At 38.0% G+C, this 20,808-nt stretch overlaps 2 protein-coding genes across 2 annotated transcripts; both read left to right on the top strand.

Annotated features, from left to right (window-relative positions):
• Positions 1–2,378: 2,378 nt before the first annotated feature.
• On the top strand, positions 2,379–9,192 carry LOC122642655 (probable copper-transporting ATPase HMA5). The gene is made up of 6 exons (XM_043836195.1): positions 2,379–2,824; positions 5,001–6,392; positions 7,048–7,302; positions 7,686–7,808; positions 7,979–8,458; positions 8,748–9,192. Exons 1-6 carry the CDS (start codon positions 2,531–2,533, stop codon positions 9,162–9,164), a joined length of 2,961 nt encoding a protein of 986 aa, XP_043692130.1. The 5' UTR covers positions 2,379–2,530; the 3' UTR covers positions 9,165–9,192.
• Positions 9,193–10,314: 1,122 nt separating this feature from the next.
• Positions 10,315–19,759, top strand: LOC122642662 (glutathione S-transferase T1-like). The gene is made up of 7 exons (XM_043836207.1): positions 10,315–10,481; positions 10,698–10,771; positions 12,194–12,254; positions 13,395–13,448; positions 13,616–13,695; positions 18,168–18,373; positions 19,514–19,759. Exons 1-7 carry the CDS (start codon positions 10,417–10,419, stop codon positions 19,721–19,723), a joined length of 750 nt encoding a protein of 249 aa, XP_043692142.1. The 5' UTR covers positions 10,315–10,416; the 3' UTR covers positions 19,724–19,759.
• Positions 19,760–20,808: the final 1,049 nt, after the last annotated feature.

The raw sequence follows: 20,808 nt of genomic DNA, 5'->3' as shown, positions 1-20,808 counted from the left end.
CCGTCCACTCTTCAACTCTCAGCTTAGAATCCATTAACATACTCTCCTTATATGATAGGAGAAATACTCTCACACAATTCTCCTTGCAGAATGGGAGAAACACTCACACAATAGTAGTTTTTTAGGATCTATCAATCCTCATACTGATTGATAGTTTTTCAAGATCTATCAATTCTTGCAATGATCACATCATGATCAATGCCAATACAATAAAGTGATAAATCAAATGACTAATCAGTCAAAATACAAGTTACCTCTTTGAAGGTAAATATACGAGATGAAGCTCAATTAATCAATCGCCAATGCTCAAATAATTTATTTTTCTTGATACTCATATGATCTTCAAGTTTTAACGCAATAGATTGTGGGATATTGAAGTTTCATACCAGTAACAGTTTTCCCTCCATTCAGCTCAAAAATATCTTGTTTAAAATCTAAGCATTCCCCCTATTTATAGAAGATCCTGCCGGTAGTAAATTTTTTAGCCGTTACACCCTCTAATGGCTTCATTTTCAAATTCATTGATCGACCATTAATCAGAGTCGATTGGCCGCTACTTTGTAGACTGGATTTTAACACCACTCGGACTCTAGCAATCGATCATTTGGTCAGCTGCTTCATCGATTATCTGCATAGTAGATGTACTTGGTAACCAACGAACAGTGCATGTACCGGTCGAACGTGTATGTTCACTGGTGGATCACTCAACATCAATTTTTTTTTTTTTTTGGGTGAAGCACTCAACATCAAATTGGTCGGTTGCTTTTCTTGTTACTTTGGGTCTTTTACCAATATCAATTCATGTCACTTGGACATATCTTATAAGTTGATTCATATACCATGCCAAGTGAACCAATATAACGAGGTTGCTGAATTTCCAAATTACAAATGAACAAATCTCTCTCCTAGATTTCTGTTAGGTTTTGGGTATTATTACAGCAACAACTAAAGATTACATTAAGCAAATTATGGGCACTGTAAATGGGCCATTAATGTCTTTGAAGACAAGAATTACTTGTGTTTTTATTTTCATAATTATTAGCCCTTGCCTTGAAAGACAACTCTTCTACTTGTATAGCTTGAGAATAATCTCTCTCCCTCATCATGTTTTCATAAACTGGTTTCTATTTAGTATGTTTTTTTCATTTATGAGAAATTATAGATAAATATAATTTAAGGATGAAAAATGGAAATTGTTCAATTACAAGCAATGATTTTAAATTTCGAATCAGGGTCGTGTCAACTCGATCCTTGCAGACTCTAATTCTGATCTGATCAAAATCAGCCAGAATTGGTCCAAAAATTTATAGAATCGGCCCTTCAGATCTGAAAACCTAACAATCCAGTCTCAAAAACCCTAAAATTAACCACTCAAAAACAACCAAAATCAGGATTAAATTCGATTCTATTTATAGAAAGAGGGTTACACAAGTTATGACCTCATGACAATATGTAAGATGCAACATGTACTTGCACACATGGTTTGAGGTATCAGTATCGTATCACCCGTTTTGGGCGATACGTTACAATTTTACTAGTGATCGATCTCAATAACATGTCGATACCATATCGGTGACACAATATGGACAAGGGGTAAAGCAATAAAAAATCCTGTTTTTTTTTAAAGGAAATCATGGGCAAATTTGTTCGATACGATCAATCCATATCGATACCGTATCGGTTCTGTAAATGATCAATACCCGATCCGATACACCATGCACTTAAACCATGCTTGCACATTAACAATATGAGTCAATTTGTAGATGAACAGAAAGAAAAATGGGTCAAGTGTTTGTAGAAGAAGCTTGAGGTTGTGTAAGCCACCTCCTCTGAGATGGAATCCAGAGCTTATGAAGTTAATGACCCCCCTTGTGCAATCGAATTTGATGATTTCAGGTTCTGTTTCATCATTTATTGATGATAGAGATGTTGTCAGTTTGGGTCATATGATTTCAGGCTCAGTTTCATCATTTATTGATGATAGGGATGTTGTCAGCTTGGGTCTGAGCATTTTCACAATGAATGCGATGTAGGTTCTGAGGGTGTTGTTTCGAGTAGCATCTCTCTGTGGTCTCAATAGAGTAGATCCTTAAGCGGATGGAAGCGGAAGTGGTCTCAGTTGGTGATGGGTCACTTTGGGTGAATAATCCTAATGGATAAGTCCCACTTACCAAAGTGCCAAATAAAGTAGGGATTCACTCAAAAACCACATGAGCAAGTGTGGTCACATCGAAAAAGTATGGTTCTGTTTTACACGAAGAATATTTTCTTTTCGTTTTTTTTCTTAATTTTGGTAACCGACAGCCCGACATTACTTCTTATATCAGATTCGTTACAACATCTGTTTTCAAGCAGGTAAAAAACCCGGGAGCTGAACCAAATGTCTAAACCCTACGCTACGTGATCGCTTCTTCTTGTTTCAGTTTCTTAAACAAATTGGAGTTATCCAGGGAAGAGAGGAAGGAAGGTACAGAGGGAGAGAGGCTTGCAGAGCTTTGTTGTTGGAGACTTGGAGTGGAGGAAGGAGATCATGGCAACCAAATTTTTGGCTTTAGCTTGTATAAGGAACAATGAGAACTACGATAGAGATTTGTCTCCTCGACCACATTACCCTTCGATGCCTAAGTACCCTAAGGGTTTCGCCGTTCAGGATAGCATCGAGGTCTCCGAGGCTAAGGCTCTCTTCTCCGTTATTGGAATGACCTGTTCTGCTTGTGCTGGTTCCGTGGAGAAAGCCATCAAACGGCTTCCGGGAATCCGTGATGCTGCTGTTGACGTTTTGAACAACAGAGCTCTGGTTCTGTTTTATCCTGATTTCGTCAGTGTGAGTCTCACAACACTGAGAATTCTTTGAGTTATTTTTCTTCGTTGTTTTATTTATATTCTCCTTTTTCTTTTTTCTCCTTCTGAAACTTATGGAGATCTTAATACATGTTTCGTCTTTTTTTGTCTTTTATGATTAGTATTCTTTCATGGTTGATGTTTGAATTTTTACTGAAAGTTCTTTTATTTAATTTTCTGTGGCACGTAATTTAGATAGAATAGGTAAAGGAATGTGAATCATCAGTATCAACGATCAAGCATATAAATCCTTGATCTGAAAAGATTCATTTGTGTATAAAACCTTACCAAATTCACCACATTCCCTGGGACAAATGGAAATCCCTCAAGCTCGGCCCTTTACCACTCACAGTTGTTACAATTCATTGTGCTCTGCTACTAATGGCTCTCTGTGGCAGCTCTCACTCTGTGTTCTACTCCAAGTGACACTATTCATATTGTGGCAACTCTCACCGTAGTCCAAGTTGCCTCTCCAGTCCACGAGGTGACATTCACTCTAGTTCCTACTCCAAGAAACCCTTTCCACTTTGGCTCTGCCTGGTTACAAGTAAGGTGAAATGAAGGAGTGAAAGTAGCCATTTATTTCCATCCCTTCTTCATTCCTATAAGGCTCTGGTAATCTCAATTTTGAACAATAAAGTTGCATTTTCATTGTGGGGGCCCAAAAAAATTAGAAATTTACTAAATATGCTAACTATGATGATTAAACTTTACAAATAGATTCCTTGGTCATTTCCCATATTTGTGCTATTCAAATCTCAGTAATCTGGTTTTAAAGTGAAGTAAATGGTTACTACGTTTAGTAAGTTTTTGAGTTAGTCCACTGCTATCGTTGGTATTGATTTGAAACATTCCTCTCTCTTTCTTTCTTTCTTTCTTTTTTTTTTTTAAAATTTTAAATTCTTGTTTTAATTTCACTTCCCTTCATTTCACTTACATATGGAGCCTTTGTGGCAGCTCTCCCTTTAGTCGGGGTGGGCTTTAGATGTTTCAAAGTTGATACAACTCCCAAACCTAATAAATGTCATTCTCTGAAACATGAAATGATGCTTTGGACCCCTGGAACCATGAACACACTTGTTATCACATTCAATCACACCAGCGATAACTTCTGTTTACTGATACTCAATTCATAAAAAAATCTGGTCTTTCTCAAAATGCAAGCTTCTTAGAGTAGCTTATGCCTTATTGGCAACAGATTGAAAACTGCTCTCTGTCCATTGTAACTCAATTGTCGGGCCAGCACCTATACCTCTAGTTTTTTCCCCTACCTCAACCACTAAATGCAAGTTGCTGCATGGAGAATGTTTTGAATGGGCTAGGCCAGGTTGCACTGAGCTCATGTCCTGCTCTTGGGCTGAGATATATGGTCTAAAGTTGGCCTTGCTTAAGTCCAACCCCAGTCTTAACTCCTAACATCAAATTGGAGGTGGGCTTCAACCTGTGTTGCAAAGTATGGACACTGGAAATTGGTGCATCCAATTTTCAGGGTCCATATTATAGAACATGAAACATTATCCACCACAACTGAGAAACTGAGTTTATTTTGAAAGACGAGCACAGGCCATTCATGTAGCTTTGTAGTGATGCTTGTAAATTTCCTTTACATAATTGAGTTTAGCCAAAGGCAAAAAATTAGAAAAAGAAGAAATACCAATATCTACTATCTACAAATGTTTACTGAATTACGGGCTGGGCTTGGGTAGTGTCAAACTGAGCCAACCCATCGCCCATCAGACTGTGGATGAGCCTAATGGGCCCAACCGCCCGAGCTTCGCCAAGCTCGCCTCAGACTTGTTACTTAAGGATCAGATTGGGCTAAAGTACTGTAACCTCCAGCTCGACTAACGTAGGTCCAGTAACCATATTGGGCTGATGCAGGCCCAAAATCCTATCCACATATGAATTATTATTTGCTAAAATCAGAGTGTTCGACCTCTCCCTAACTCTTTAGGGGGAAGGAAGTATTGAAGTGGGATAGCATGTAATAAATTAGTCTTCTTTGCCTTTGAGACTGCTCTTCTAGTATTTTTTTTTCCGCTTTTAAATCTCATTATATTTATGCTAGAGGTATGCATTTCGCTTTAGGTATTAGTTTGATGGATGGTTTTCTTTTTGCACAATTAACTAAGTAGTGTTATGTAAGTTGCATTCTGTAGGAGGAAACAATTCAAGAGGCTATCAAAGATGTTGGATTTGAGGCAACATTGATCAAGGATGAGGTGAATGAGAGATCCATGCAAGCATGTCGATTACGTATAAAAGGAATGACTTGTACCTCATGCTCAAGAACTATTGAATCTGCTCTGCAAGGTATTAAAGGTGTGAATAAAGCCCAAGTTGCATTAGCAACTGAAGAAGCAGAGATCTGTTTTGATCCAAAGATTGTGAGCCACAACCAGCTCCTTGAAGCAGTTGAGCACATTGGTTTTGAAGCCATACTTATTAGAACAGGGGAAGACAGGAGCAAGATACAGCTAAAAGTAGATGGAGTACGCACCGATCATTCAATGATGATGATAGAAAATTCTCTACAAGCACTTCCAGGAGTTTATGATGTGACAATTGATCCAACGTTTCATAGAATTTCCATTTCTTACAAGCCAGATGAAACAGGACCACGGACTTTCATCCAAGTTATAGAGTCAACTGGCTCTGGGAGTTTCAAAGCAATGATATTCCCTGAAGGAGGGGGAAGAGATTCTCTTAGGCGAGAGGAGATTAAGAACTACTATAAATCCTTTCTATGGAGTCTTGTTTTTACCATCCCGGTGTTCCTTACCTCTATGGTCTTCATGTATATCCCCGGTATTAAGCAAGGACTTGATGCTAAAGTGATCAACATGTTAACCATTGGAGAGATTTTGAGGTGGATACTATCTACCCCTGTACAATTCATTATTGGTTGGAGATTTTACTCTGGGTCCTTTAAGGCATTGCGACACGGCTCTGCAAATATGGACGTTTTGATTGCACTTGGAACCAATGCAGCCTACTTCTATTCTGTCTACTCAGTGTTGAGAGCTGCTACGTCAGAGGAATTCAAGTCTACAGATTTCTTTGAGACGAGCTCAATGCTCATTTCCTTTATTTTACTGGGGAAGTATTTGGAGGTTTTGGCCAAGGGGAAGACATCTGAAGCCATTGCTAAGCTTATGGATTTGGCACCTGAGGCAGCAACTCTATTAACTATGGACAGTGAGGGAAATATGATACGTGAGCAAGAAATTGATAGTCGATTGATACTGAAGAATGATGTGATCAAGATAATGCCTGGTGCAAAAGTTGCTTGTGATGGTTTTGTTATATGGGGTCAAAGTCATGTCAATGAAAGCATGATAACAGGAGAAGCCAGGCCAGTGGCCAAAAGGAAAGGTGATATAGTAATTGGAGGGACTGTGAATGAGAATGGGGTGTTACATGTTCAGGCAACCCGAGTTGGATCTGAGACTGCTCTCTCACAGATTGTTCGACTTGTTGAATCAGCACAAATGGCCAAAGCTCCTGTCCAGAAATTTGCTGACCGTATCTCAAAATATTTTGTGCCTTTGGTGAGTATTTATTGTCCACCTTCCCTCCCCCCCTTTTCTAAAAGTGGATTTCTTTCAAATATTGGTTCAATTTAAGATCTGTTTTTTCAACTTTAGAGACTATCTGAAATATTTGCTGAGTTTGTCAGAGTTGAGATAAATTATTCTCTGTTTAAAGTGTATTTTGTTATTCCATGGATATTTCTATCATTTAATTATTAAATTGGAATAAATGAACGGTTCCATGTTCTGAATCAAAATGTTCTGACAACTTAATGATCAACAATCATTATTTGGAAATATCACCATGTTGCACTTATTTTAAGAAAATCCTGACTTAAACTGGCCTTCTATGATCTTTCTGGTAATGTTGTTGCACAGGCGAATGCATGTGCTCATTTAGCTACACTGGATCAGAACATGGCAGAGTTGTGTTTATGTAGCAGCACCAAGTACTGATTCCATATTCATTGTTACAAGAAACTATGTCTTTTGATTTTTAACTTAGTTTTTCACATCTTCTAAGACCTTTTGTTGGCTGTACGATGTAAATTTTAGAAGATGGACTCTAATTCTGAGCTGAGTCTAGCTATGTACTGATGTTTATGTATTGGCAATTAAAGAAAGTACTCTGCTTTTCAAGGCTTTGCTAACTGTTCAACTTTAACTCTTGTAGGTTATTATCCTTGCATTCTGCACTTGGCTTGCCTGGTTTTTAGCTGGAAAATTTAATGGCTATCCAAAGTCTTGGATACCATCCTCCATGGATGGCTTTCAGCTTTCTCTTCAATTTGGCATCTCTGTCATGGTCATAGCCTGCCCTTGCGCTCTAGGTCTGGCAACTCCCACAGCAGTTATGGTTGGTACAGGAGTTGGTGCTTCTCAAGGTGTATTAATCAAAGGTGGTCAAGCATTGGAAAGTGCACATAAGGTCGGCATGAAAGATTTTCACATCGATCTTTCTATTCTACTATGTATAAAATTCAATTTGTTTGTGAATAGGGAGAGAGCTCATATTTTCAAGATCTTCCTTAACACCACTGGATTTGAAAATCAACTTGCATGTATCCAAAGCGACCCACATCCTTCTATTACAATTTTAAACACTAATTGAATCTATAGGAATCACTGAAATTTTTTCTACTGTTGAAAATATTTCTTCATTAAGCGCATGACACACACGCCTATTTGACCTGACCTCATTGCCATTCCCATGCTTTTTCATGGTTTTCAGATTCATTCTGTTTTCCCTTTTTGAGTTTGCTTCAGATCAACTATTTAATAGTACAATTTGAGAATTGACTATCTTTTTAGGTGAACTGCATTGTGTTTGACAAAACGGGAACCCTCACCATTGGAAAACCAGTGGTTGTAAGCACAAGGCTCTTGAAAAACATGGTCCTTCGTGATTTGTATGAACTGGTTGCTGCAGTTGAGGTAGACCTTTCTTTCTTCACTGCCAGCTGTTATTAGTACTTTAACAAACACTCAAACTGTATATCAGTTTTTGGGTCTTGCTTACTTTGATTTCAGCATTTTGCATATCTGTCTTGCAAGCTAACCAAGTAGAGGTTTTCTAATGGTGTTGCATACTTAAATATTATCAGGTTAACAGTGAACATCCACTGGCTAAGGCTATAGTTGAGTATGCCAAGAAATTCAGAGAAGATGAAGAGAACCATGTGTGGCCAGAAGCACGAGACTTTGTCTCCATTACAGGTCATGGTGTGAAAGCAACTGTTCAAAACAAAGAAATAGTTGTCGGAAACAAGAGCCTGATGTTGGACTCTGGGATATCCGTTCAAGTTGATGCCGAAGAACTCCTAGTAGAAACTGAAGAGCTGGCACAAACAGGAATCCTGGTATCTATTGATCGGGAGGTCGTGGGACTGATAGCCATATCTGACCCATTGAAGCCTGGAGTGCCGGATGTCATTTCCATTCTCAAGTCTATGGATGTTAGAAGTATTATGGTGACAGGTGACAATTGGGGAACTGCAAATGCCATCGCCAAGGAGGTTGGAATTGAGACTGTTGTTGCTGAAGCCAAACCTGAACAGAAAGCAGAGAAAGTGAAGGAGTTACAGGTAAAACATGATGAGTTGCAAGTAAAATTTTCTTCCTCTTATTGCATTATCCATTGTTCCTGATTGTCCACGTGGAACAGGCAAGATATTGCAGTTTTGTAACAATGAAGGTGTATGGAGTTGTGATTAATATCTCCTCTTTATTGAAAAAGAGGTCTTCAGTCACAGCTCACAGAGGAATAGAAGTCCACCTAAAATTTATTTTGGAAACGAGTTATTGATTCTCTCTATTCCACTCTTTTTCTTGCCCTCTGCTCCTAGAATAATTTATTTATTTTTCCATATCCAGGCCATGGGACTAACGGTGGCAATGGTTGGAGATGGTATCAATGACTCGCCAGCACTAGTGGCTGCTGATGTGGGAATGGCAATTGGTGCTGGCACAGACATTGCCATTGAGGCAGCTGACATTGTTCTGATGAAGAGCAACTTGGAGGATGTGATAACTGCCATTGACCTCTCCAGGAAAACCTTCTCTCGTATCCATATGAACTACTTCTGGGCACTGGGTTATAATCTATTCGGCATCCCAATCGCTGCTGGGGCCCTTTTCCCATCCACTGGTTTCCGTCTACCACCATGGGTTGCTGGAGCTGCAATGGCAGCCTCTTCAGTTAGTGTTGTTTGCTGGTCTCTATTGTTGAAGAATTACAGAAAACCCAAGAAGTTGGATACCCTTGAGATTAGAGGAATCAAAGTTGAGTAGCCAGTTATTATCAAGTGGAGCTGAATATTATGTCATTTTCTCTTCCAGGTCATGGAAGGGACTAGGATGGTTCCCTGTGTACATAATAGTGAAACCTATTATTCATAAAAGTGTGGAATAGAGGATAGTTGTTATTAGCTGCAAACCAAGACTTGTGGTCTTCCTAAATGGCTAATAGAAGTTGACCTTTCCTAGAGATGACCTTGCAGCCAATATACAACTATATACTCTTCAATAATTAAATCCATGTCCAAATAAGAAGGTGGCCAATCACAGCAAAAGGATGAGCTTATGTGGCTAACTTGCCATTCCAACACTGCTCCAACTTCTACTTAGTGGAAGAGGTTTCCCGCCACGCTGAGTGAGAAACTGTTTGGTTTGGTAGGGGTCTATATTTTGTTTGTAAGAGAAAATGTCAATGTGGACCTCGTGTTCATTTTGTGAGAGGGCATGAAAAAGGAATCCCACTCCAGTGTTGTGGGAATCTTTTTCCCATAATGGACCTGGACAAGACACAACAGCCAACTTTAATGGTGTATTTGGTTGGTAGGGAAAAAAAACCATAAAAAAACCATATGGAAGAAGAAAATAATATATACATGGGAAAATGAAACCTGGACTATTTTCTCCGCAAAATTCAACATTCAATTTATCATTAATATTGTCTTATTAGTTAGGGTAAATTACACGTCACCTTTTGGTTTTCAAAAGAAACTCAGATCACCCCTTGGTTTTTGGAAAAACTCAAATCACCCCCTATATGTCTATTGTTAGTTATTGGTGTGAAATGACTATTTTACCTTTGTATTAAAATATTAGAATTAAATTTATAATACTACCCTTCCTTCATCTTCAACATTGGTCAAGGGTAGTTTACAGATTTAAATATTTAACTGTCTGACATCATCACTTGACAGCATAAAACTAATGTTAATGACTAATTTATCATATTAGGATCTAAACCAACAGGTGATTTGAGTTTCGAAAATTAGGGGTGACGTGTAATTTACCCTATTAGAATTATTATATCAAGTGACGTTCTATTTCTCTCTATGTTTTGTCCCCCTTTTTGTATTTTATCTATTTCTTGCCAACCACACAGGACGCAGTGACCCTGTATCGATGCGCTCTCGTGCTTCACAGTCTTAGTACTTGACTTCTCACTGACTGAAAGCAGCATTTCTAACACATCCAAACTTGGGCAGCAGAAGTGGAAAGTTGAAAAGTTTGAGACACTAAAGTTTGTGGAGAAATGAAGCTCAAGGTCTATGGCGATCGACTGTCCCAACCAACCCGTGCTGTTATCATCTTCTGCAAGTCGTATTTTGCCTCTCCTCCATCTCCTATCCTCTTTCCTCCCCTTTTCATTTTTGTTTTTTGGGTCGCCTAGTTCTCTCATACGATAAACATTCTTTTGTTTTGTTTGGTTGTTTGTTTTTTTATTTATTTATTTATGTTGTATCGTGATATGTCTACCATTACTGTGTTCATTGTGTAATCTGAAGTTGTTTTAATTATGGATTGGTGAAATAGGGTTAATGGAATCGATTTTGAGGAGATTAAAATCGACCTATTAAAACGTCAACATCTATCACCTGAATTTAGAGGTAAGCTCATGCAAACTCTCTCTCGCTCTTTCTGTGTATGTCTTCTAATTGGGTTTCTTTTTATTTTATATTTTAGTACATGCGTTAATTCCTTTGGTCTCAAAATGTTTATTCGTGTTCCAATCTGTACTTTTGGTCATTTATGGTGTCCCGCATCAGAAACTCAGAGTCCACTCGCAGATTAGTCATCATTGTTTCTGAATTTAGCTTGCCAACTTTGGTTTGAAACTCTCCAGTATTCTCGTTCAAGCACAAAGAGTCATCTGTGGATTCAGAGAATCCAGCCAAATAGGGTTGACCCACTTGAGTTCCTAAGTTCTGTTGGTGTTTTCATACATAATAGGAATCTTTGCCAGTCAGGTTTAATACACGGACTGTTTTGATCTTAAATTTTATAACTTAACTGGAAAACAATTTAATCAAATTGAACTTCTTGGCCATATACCCCCCAAAAAAAAACAATAGACAGAAAGAGCCATGATATAATTTGTTAACAATAAATTCATTATATCACACACTGCAACAAACTCCATCAAGTGAGAGGTCAAGAAGCATAATTTCTCTAAAATGAATTCATCTCGATCACAACTGAGACCCAGTGAACCATATTTGCAGTCTGAAGGTGGGACGAAACAGAGAGCTGTCTTTAATCCCGGCACTCACTTGCAAGAGAAGCATCCTAGATGATTAAGGCCACTTTGTTCATTACTGATATACCCATTAAAGAAAATAAACAGGATTGATTTTAATCTGAATGACAACTTCATTGTGTCAGCTAAGGGGCCTCACAGAAGTGAGGCAAGCCAAAGGTCAGCTAGAAGTTTGTGAAATTTGTTGTGTTTCTTCTAGAGCAACGTTACACCAAATGATGCCTTGGAAGATTTAATCTAGCTCCGTTTAGAGTGACCATTTAAGTGCTTTCTAAACTGCTGGCCCTTGTTTGTCCTCGGAGTTGCATGAGTATTTGAAACAAATTACCATTGTTTAGAACCATATGGATGCGCAAAATATTGATGATATGTGATGGAAAACAGAAAACAATTGGATGTGCATGAATGTGAAGCCATTTCAGGAATTCTGCCATTTTGCATAACCATGATCCTAAATTTTACAAATTGTAAGCCCAAACTTGCTTTCCATGTGGAAAGACTTGCTCCAGTAGTTTATCTGTAAAATTTCTTTAGGTTATGTGTTCTTTCATCTGTGCACATGCTATAGAATCCACATTTCATTGTAAACAACCTTTTGTATGAATGTTGGAGTTGAAGTAGTGAAAGAGTGTGTACATGCTATGCCCCCAAACTGCATTTGAGGTGCACGCCTCCTCAATCTTTCTATATGAAGAGGAGCTTCTGATCACGAGTATAACTTTCCACACACACACTTTTAACTGTATTAATGGTTTCCATGGTCCATTTTCAGAAATCAATCCCATGAAACAAGTTCCAGCAATTGTTGATGGAAAATTTAAGTTGTTTGAAAGGTATTTCTGATTTTTTTCTTTGATCATTTCTCATCCTTGAACCCTGGATTCTTGTATTTGAATTATTATTGACACTTTTTAACAGAATAGCTGTGTCATTCTTTTATGAATAACTGACTAATTGGACATTAACCAAATGAAAAGGATTCTCTCCTTGATAGAACTGTTTGTAGTGAAACAATTTTATTGCAAATTTCTTTAAAAAAATAAATATTTATTTTCAAACCCAACTTTATGAACAATTGAACAAGATGTCACAGTCAGTGTAAACATGTACATGGCTTCCATTACAACTGAAGAAAAAGAGGTTATGATAAAACGGTAACTGCGTTACCCAACAAAAAAAAAAAAAGGGTAAGTGGATTCACGAACCCTGCCCTCAAGTGAGGAGATGAAAATTATATCCCCATCACAAACTTTTTGGGTCGTCACTTTGTTTTGCAGTGCATTACCTCCTCATTACTCATACAATGCACATGGTATTATACAATTCTTTCCTTTTAAACACTTTTACTGGAGAGAATTCATTAACTTCCATTAGAAGTCTCCATGAAAGCAATGGAATAAGTTCTCACATTCATTTCTAGCACAGGTGTTACTTTTTTGTTTGTAACATTAGCCTTTTTCTGGGGTAGATGCAAACCCTTTCTAGTGTGATTATTTATTGCGAGTAAGATGGCTATGCCCAAATTTTATGGTTTGAATAAGATAAAATTAATACCTTATGAAATAGCTGACTTATGCATCTAAAAGCCGGGTAGAGTAATAGTTTTTCACATCCAATGGTGTCTTTCTTTACTTTGTTCTAATTCACTATAGATTTTTCATCCTTGGTGTAATTTTCAGTTCTGCAGAGTTTTTTTTTTTGTGGTTTTTATGCTTCTATTGCATTCATTTCCTAATTAATTTATAGATTTTCAAGTTGCACTCTCTAAAGTTTTTATCTAGAAACCTCTCTTCGTCGCACGGTACCAGTCAATTTTGAATAATCTGCAGTCTATAAATAGAGGGGTAATTGTCATGTAGGTCTATTTTATTAGTTTCCCCAAATCTCACTCAGCATAAATTTATTGTCTTCTGTCTTTACCCATTTTGCATTCTGTGATTACATCTTTAAGTTCTGTGATGAATATGTTACAGTCATGCAATTCTGCTCTACATTGCTTGTGCATTCCCGGGAGTTGCACATCATTGGTAAGTTGAACTGGTCTTTTATGCAAACCTCTATCGTGTTACAATGTTTTTCAGTTATTTTTCAGTTATTTATTATTCACAAACATAATATTAATTTACAGTTCTATATGTCAGCATTACACATAAAAAGATCCCTAGTTCTAAATTTCCTATACACATTTTTTAAGGTACCCAGCTGATCTTTTCACAAGAGCGAGGATTAACTCAGTCTTGGATTGGCATCATTCGACTTTACGCCGTGGCACAGGTTCTGTAAATTCAACACCAAAAACTATTAACCCAGTCTTGATGGCTAAAATATCAATCAATACATCTTTACTTGACTATCAATGGGAGAGATATAGAATATCACTAGTTATTTCTTTTCGCTATGTTTATTGCTATATATAGAGACTCTGTATTGCTATCCATTCTTTCCTCATATTGTTTGTACTCCAGTCTCCTTATTAAGTGAATAACAAAGAACCATTGGGTATTGGCTCTCTCTCTCTCTCTCTCTCTTTCTCGCAATGGCCTCCAGTAAAGAATCAGACATTCTTCCAATATTTCTTCTTCTTCGCTACCACCCCTCCATCTTATTATATCTTTCACATTTGTCGGGCTAAATTCCAATTAAGCTGACCTAGGTAACTTTCTTCCTTGGAAAACTCAACTAGTTCCAGGTATGTATAGTCATGACCTCTAGCTATATGTGGATGGTATTCTTCTTCTCCCTTCTAAAACCATTGGAGATAATGGCAAGAAAGTGCTAAATCCTGATTGTGATGCATGGAAGAGAATGAATAAGGAATATATCTCTATGATCGAGTATCTTAACAAGTTTAACAATATTTCACATGCATTAACTGCTGCTCAAAATCCTGTTTCTCTAGAAGATTTAGTTCTCAGCACACTCAGAGGCTTGATGTCATATTACAAGAGCTTTGTAACCGCTCAGACCACTCGATCTGATGGCTTGCTAACCTTTGGTGATCTTTTTTATCTGCTCGATCAAGAAGAAAGGTTGGAATATATTGCAACAAACCTGAAACCACAGCCTTTCTCTACACTAGAGGAGGCCGTGGGTATCTTGGTGAAAGATGTTGAGGTTGAGGCACCCAGTCTGGGTGAGGAGATCAAAATTCATGAACCAACTTTAATTAATTCTCAGCCAAATCAAAATACCAACACTGCTGATCATGGCAGAGGTAGAGGGATTGGTAAACAAAACTTTCAAAATATTAATTGAACTGATGGTTACAACTAGACCTTTCAACCCAATGATGTACCTCAGTCCTTTGCGGCAATGAGTCTTGCAAACTTAGATTGGTTTCTAGATATAGGAGCTACTCACCATGTTTCTCCTGATCTCTCAACAGTAAACTGGTTCTATAATAAACCAAATCAAACCGAAAACGTTCAGATCTAGACCAAACCAACATAAACCAACCAAAACAAATTGGTCCTGCATTTTCCCCTCTTTATTTGAAGAAACTCACCCTTGGGTTTTGTAGAATGGGAGGATTTGATGCATGATCAACAGCCATTCTCCTTAATCGAACACAATCAACGATCAGACCATGATCCAACACAACGAAATCAGCGATAAGGAGTCCATTGTTGAAGTCAAAATTTGGAAGCACAAATTCGACTGGTTCTATCAAAAGATCAACCAGTGTATATTCCTCCATGGGTGGTTCTTCAACAATAACTGGAGCCACTTGGTCTTCCATCTTCGGAGTCCTGTCTTCTTGCTCTTCCATCCATTGCTCAACTATTGAGATCAGTTTGTCGAAGAAAGATTGATGCAGTAGCACCTGGTTAGTTGGACAAATATGACCAACTTTGAAAACCCAAGCCCAGATGGAGCCAGTCCAACCCGGGTTTTTTGTCCAACAAGGGTTGGAAGTAGTCTAGTTACTTTTGTTTGAACTCTAGTTAGTTTTAGAGTTGGTTTACAAGTTCAGTCCTAGAGTCTAGTAAGAGTCTTTCTATTTTTCCTTTATATATCTACATGTAACCAACTTTGAAGATAGAATAGAATAGACAATAATTGGGTTTTTGCTCTGAGTGAGTATGTGATAGTGAGTTATTTCCCTTTTCCCTTGCAACTCTTCTTCTCTATGTCAGGTTTCTCTTCTTCCCTAACCAGCTCTGCACCAAAGATTCCATACAATCGGTGCGACTAGCAACTGATTCTTAAATTCCTTGCATCTTACGACTTGAATTTGTTGGCCAATAGCAAACAAGAGAGTAGGATTCATTGTATCTACTGCTAGGTTTGGCTCTGAGACCAAGTTGATGCAGATTGGAAAGATGGATTTGGTTAGTTTCAGATCGATGGAAGAGAAACTCGATCTGCTAGGGAAGAAGGGGAGATAAGGGGCTGTTTGGGACTGTGAACAATACCCTGAACAGTAATTTTAAAAGAAAGATGAGAGGAGAGAGGAGGGAGAGAAGAGAGAAACCTCACTATCACAATAAGCTAAATCAATTCCATTCATCCAATCGTATGGAGGCTGGGCTATTTATAACTAACATTGACCATGATTGGACAGAATCAGACTTCAAAAAGGAAAATAAAGAAAAACAAAACAGAGATAAATTAAAAAACTAGAAAAACAAAACAGAGATAAATTAGGAAACTCCATGCGTGGTTACCGTTGGAGTGGCTGAGACAGAACACTAAATAAAAGGAACCACAACAGAAAAGGACTTTAAAACTCCAATCCACAGACTATGGGAATAATTTAATCTAACTAGGAAACTAATAATAAAGAAACAACCTATTTTATGAGGAGAGATGGAATGAATATTTCTACAGCCTACTTAATGAGACCATACCAAGTTATAGTGGACCAGAAGAAGACATTACGCGTCAGGACATTTGTCGGAGGTATATACGTAAAATTAAGGTTTCTGGAGTAAAAGACGGACTAAGAAAGATGAAAATAGACAAGGTTCCAAGCCCAGATGGGGTCCCAATAGAAGTGTGGAAGGGCTTAGGAATTTATGGCTTATCTTGGCTAATCAAGTTGTTTGATAAGATTATGTGCACTGGGAGAATGTCAGATGAATCGAGGAGAAGCATTGTGGTACTGATTTACAAAAATAAAGGGGATATCAAAGTTGCAACAACTATAGAGGCATAAAACTAATGAGTCATTCTATAAAATTATGGGAGAGAGTTATTGAAAGACGCCTGAGCAAAGAGACCATTATTTCGCAGAACAATTTGGTTTTATGCCAAGAAAATCCACAACAAAAGCTATCTACCTACTTAAGGACTCATGAAAGATTTAGAGAGAGCAAGAAGGATCTCCATATGGTCTTTATTGACTTAGAAAAAGCTTATGACAGAGTTCCTAGAGATTTAATCTGGCATGTGCTAGGGAAGAGAAGTGTTTCAAGTAAATATGTGGACATAATTAAAGATATGTATGATGATGTGGTGAGTGTTGTAAGAACCGTGTAGTGAATTCCCGATTACAATTAGGTTACATCAGGATCAACTTTAGCCCTTATTTGTTTGCACTTATCATGGATGAGTTAACCAAAGACATTCAAGATGAGGTTCCTTGGTGCATGCTTTATGTTGATGAAATTGTTTTGGTGGATGAGACAAAAGCTGGAGTTATGGAGATCAAACTTGGAATCAAAATGTTTTAAGAAAAGGAAAACGAAGATGGAGTACATGGTGTGTAACTTTAGTAACTTCGAGACGGATAATGAGGTGGTGAAAGTTAATGAGATGGAGATTCTGCAAAGTGTTCATTTTAGGTATCTAGGATCAATCATCAGTAAGGAAGGTGATATAGAAGATGATGTCGCACAGAGAATTAAAGTTGGATGGATGAAGTGGAGAGGTGCATCCAGATTGTTGTGTGATCAACGATTCCTTTAAAGCTTAAAGGAAAAATTTATAGAACAGTCGTAAGATTGGCTATTATGTATGGCGCGGAGTGTTGGGCAATTAAGAAGCGTCGTATACATAAGCTAAGTGTAGCAGAGATGAGGATGTTGAGTGGATGTGTGGCAAAACCAAGAAGGATAAAATAAGGGATGATCATATTAGAGCTGATTTGGGAGCAGTCCCAATTCAAGATAAGCTACGAGAAAGTCGTTTGAGCTGGCATGACCATGTTCAACGGAGGCCTTCAAATGGTCCAGTTCGGAGGAATGACTTGATTCAGATTGAAGGTTCTAAAAGAGCTAGGGGCAGTCCTAAAATGACCCTAGGAGAAGTGGTGAGGAAAGACATGCATAGTTTAGGTCTTGTTTCAAGTATGATGTCAAATAGAGCCAATTGGAGGGCAAGAATCCATGTAGCCGACCCCAATTAGTTTGTATAAGACTGAGTTATAGTTGTTGTTGTGTTCCTTTTCTTTTTTACTTTTATTATTAATATTTTGTCTTTGCAAGGATCCATGTAGCCGGCCCCATTTAGTTGGGATAAGGCTGAGTTGTTGATGTTGGAAAAATAAAAGACCTCTGTGATAATAATAATTCGCCTAATTTTAAAGATTAAATATTATTTAGGGAATATCGTAGTTTCCATATAAATTATTCATTGACAGTCTTTTATTAAGTCTTACTTGTAACTTTTTGTTTGGTCATGCACATCTTTGGCATCACCTGACTTTAAACTTTTTTCATTTCTTTGTTTTTTTCTTTTCCCATATTTAGTTAAATTTTACATATACATGATTTTCTTTGAAAATGCTACTTATCTCCTTGCAGTTACCCTTATTCGCAATTCTGTTCTAGCATCTGCATTTGGTCTTCCATTGAACCCACAGGCAGCTGCCGAAGGTGAGAAAATTTTGACCTCGTCCCTGTCAAAAATTGAATCGGTTTGGCTTGGAGAGAATGGGAAGTTCCTACTGGGAAGCTCTCAACCATCTATTGCAGATCTGAGCCTTGTTTGTGAAATCATGCAATTGGAGGTAACTCCTTACCCTACCCATTCCCCCTCTCCCCTTCTCCCCCTCACACACACAAAAAAGGAGAGAGAGAATTTAAATGACATAAGGGTTTTTTTGGGTAGAGCATGGGATGTCCGAGAGTGTCAATGTGATTCTTTTTGATGTTCATGTGTCCATTTTTACTATTTACCCTAATATTTCTTTATCTCCTGTTTCCAGGACTGTTCTTGAGCTACATGATTCTGAATTCTTTTTACTTCAACTTTTTGATATGTTTTGCACGTTAGAGGACATTTTCCCCTGCTTTTGGGGACTTGTCATTCCAACAGTAGTGCATGCTGTTTACTGCCAACCAAGGTGCCCAACCCACACAGTCTGATCTACTTTGATTAACCAAATTTGGTTTGATCAGATTGACTGGGCTGGTCAAACTTGATCAGGCTAGCCTTGGATAAAATTCCATATGAGCTGAATGTACTTCTACATACTATTTTGTTTTTATTTGTGCAGACCTATAGATATAGGATATGCATATTATACTCCATTTTTCTTGTTCGAAGCCTCAGCTGGAGCATTCGCCTCCATCTCTCATTGTTGAAATTTTAAAATGCCAGGGTCACGGTGGGGAATTGGGTTCAAGTTAGGACTAGCCCAAGTTGGTGCCCAATTGTGGTTTGTAAACATTATATCATGACCTATGAGCAAACCTACTCGTCAGTTCTTCCAATCATATTCTCAGAACCTTCTGTGTCTTCTGATAAAAAGGTTTTTGTCCAAAGGTTCGGGCACCAGTCAATTATTATTACAGTTGCAGAGCATGATTCTTTGGGTATGTTGTCATGATCTCCCCCAACTGAAGCATATCAACCAATTGTCCAGATCATAATCCGAGAGTTAAAAAGCGGAAATGCAACAGTGACAAAACTTCTGTCCCTTAGTTTTGATCTCACAGTAACATTAATTATGTGACTGTACAGTTATAGATTGTGATATTTGTTTACCCATGCACACAAAGCGTAGTACTAGTACAGGATGAAAGCATAGTATAAGATAAAAATGTCATTTAGATTTCAACCTTGCTAAAGTAGATAGCACCTATACATTGTAGAAGGACAATGAGCGTGGGATAGATCTTCATGTCTCGCTAACCTTTTTTTTCAGCTATTGGAAGAGAAGGATGTCAACCGATTATTGGGCCCCCACAAGAAAATTCTGCAATGGATTGAGGATACAAGAAATGCAACGAGACCTCATTTTGACGAACTGCACAAATTCATATTCAAAGCTAAATCAAGGTTTCACAGGCAATCAAGTGGACAAAGCTATGGGACTGAATCAAGCATAAAGGCGATGTTACCATCAAAGATGTGAGTAATAAGTTTATCTTTGAGGTCTGCTCGTAGACTTTGGAATCCATTAAATCTAGTTTGGATATTGGAATCATGGATATGTAACAAATCACTGGAGATAGAGCTCAAGTAGACTTTATTTATTTTTTGGGTATGTTGGCTTTTCGGTTATTTGCATGCTTCGAGCAGATGACTCATGAACAAGGCTGTCCTGCTGTTTCTACTCTTTCAGGAAAGAAAGGTATTGGAAGCATAATTAATATGTTTTTCCTTCAAATGCTTATCAGACTAATTCAAATCACTATTTTGTGTGATCCATTGGATTGTCCGATGACGCCAGTTTACTTTCTTGTAGGATTCAGATGGAGATTGGATCAGGAGTGATTAAGATGCTCCTTGAAGGAGAGTTATGCCAACACTCCCCTTCGGCTGAAAACTCATAGAAATGTCATAGGTTACAAGTCATCTACGTATAAATTTTACATTTAAAACCGGTTGACCCGACTCGACATAATCCTACTTGAGAGAAGTATTATACTTGGTGGGCCGAGTTGGTTTTGAATCCGATTGGGCTGGGCTGGAATTGAGAAATCTCAGCCAAGGTTGGGCTGGAGCTGGACTGGATCAGAATTGAGGCTTTCCACGCCCCAGTGTGAGGGGGGAGGGTATCTCTCACTCTACACCAATGCTAGTGCGAGGTATGGTATCATTTACAAGGGACCCATATGGTTAGGAGAGGAGAGAGAAAATGGAAGGGGGTGGGGGGGAACCATTGTGCAAAGGCATACATGCACATTGTTGTGTGGGAAACTTTTTCCATAACATTCATAATCCTTCTTATCTTTTTCAACTCGGGATTGAAGTTTGAAGAAAAATAATCATTAATTTTTTGCCTAGTGAAGTATGACGTTTCACCATTTGTCATTTGGCAATACACGGATTAGTCCATGTAATAGAGAATAACACATATCTCTATATCCAAAGTAGGAAAAGGCTGGTATGTTAGTGGTTATACTCTATGCTAGCAACCTATATGTCTTATTTTTCTCTTCTTCCTTTTGAGGGGTAAGGGAGTCATTTCAGAGGCGGAAGAGAGAGACACACATA

Source organism: Telopea speciosissima, chromosome 1 (assembly GCF_018873765.1).
Source record: "Telopea speciosissima isolate NSW1024214 ecotype Mountain lineage chromosome 1, Tspe_v1, whole genome shotgun sequence".
Lineage (NCBI taxonomy): Eukaryota > Viridiplantae > Streptophyta > Magnoliopsida > Proteales > Proteaceae > Telopea > Telopea speciosissima.
This window is presented reverse-complemented; position numbering and strand designations above follow the sequence as displayed.

What these genes read in the sequence shown, in the direction of transcription:
- LOC122642655 (XM_043836195.1), top strand. Translation starts at nt 2,531, where the DNA reads ATGGCAACCAAATTTTTGGCTTTAGCTTGTATAAGGAACAATGAGAAC. An exon ending in CAAAATATTTTGTGCCTTTG is followed by an intron (nt 6,393 to 7,047) that starts GTGAGTATTTAT and finishes TAACTCTTGTAG; the next exon opens with GTTATTATCCTTGCATTCTG. An exon ending in CATTGGAAAGTGCACATAAG is followed by an intron (nt 7,303 to 7,685) that starts GTCGGCATGAAA and finishes CTATCTTTTTAG; the next exon opens with GTGAACTGCATTGTGTTTGA.
- LOC122642662 (XM_043836207.1), top strand. Translation starts at nt 10,417, where the DNA reads ATGAAGCTCAAGGTCTATGGCGATCGACTGTCCCAACCAACCCGTGCT. An exon ending in GCTGTTATCATCTTCTGCAA is followed by an intron (nt 10,482 to 10,697) that starts GTCGTATTTTGC and finishes TTGGTGAAATAG; the next exon opens with GGTTAATGGAATCGATTTTG. An exon ending in GACTTTACGCCGTGGCACAG is followed by an intron (nt 13,696 to 18,167) that starts GTTCTGTAAATT and finishes ATCTCCTTGCAG; the next exon opens with TTACCCTTATTCGCAATTCT.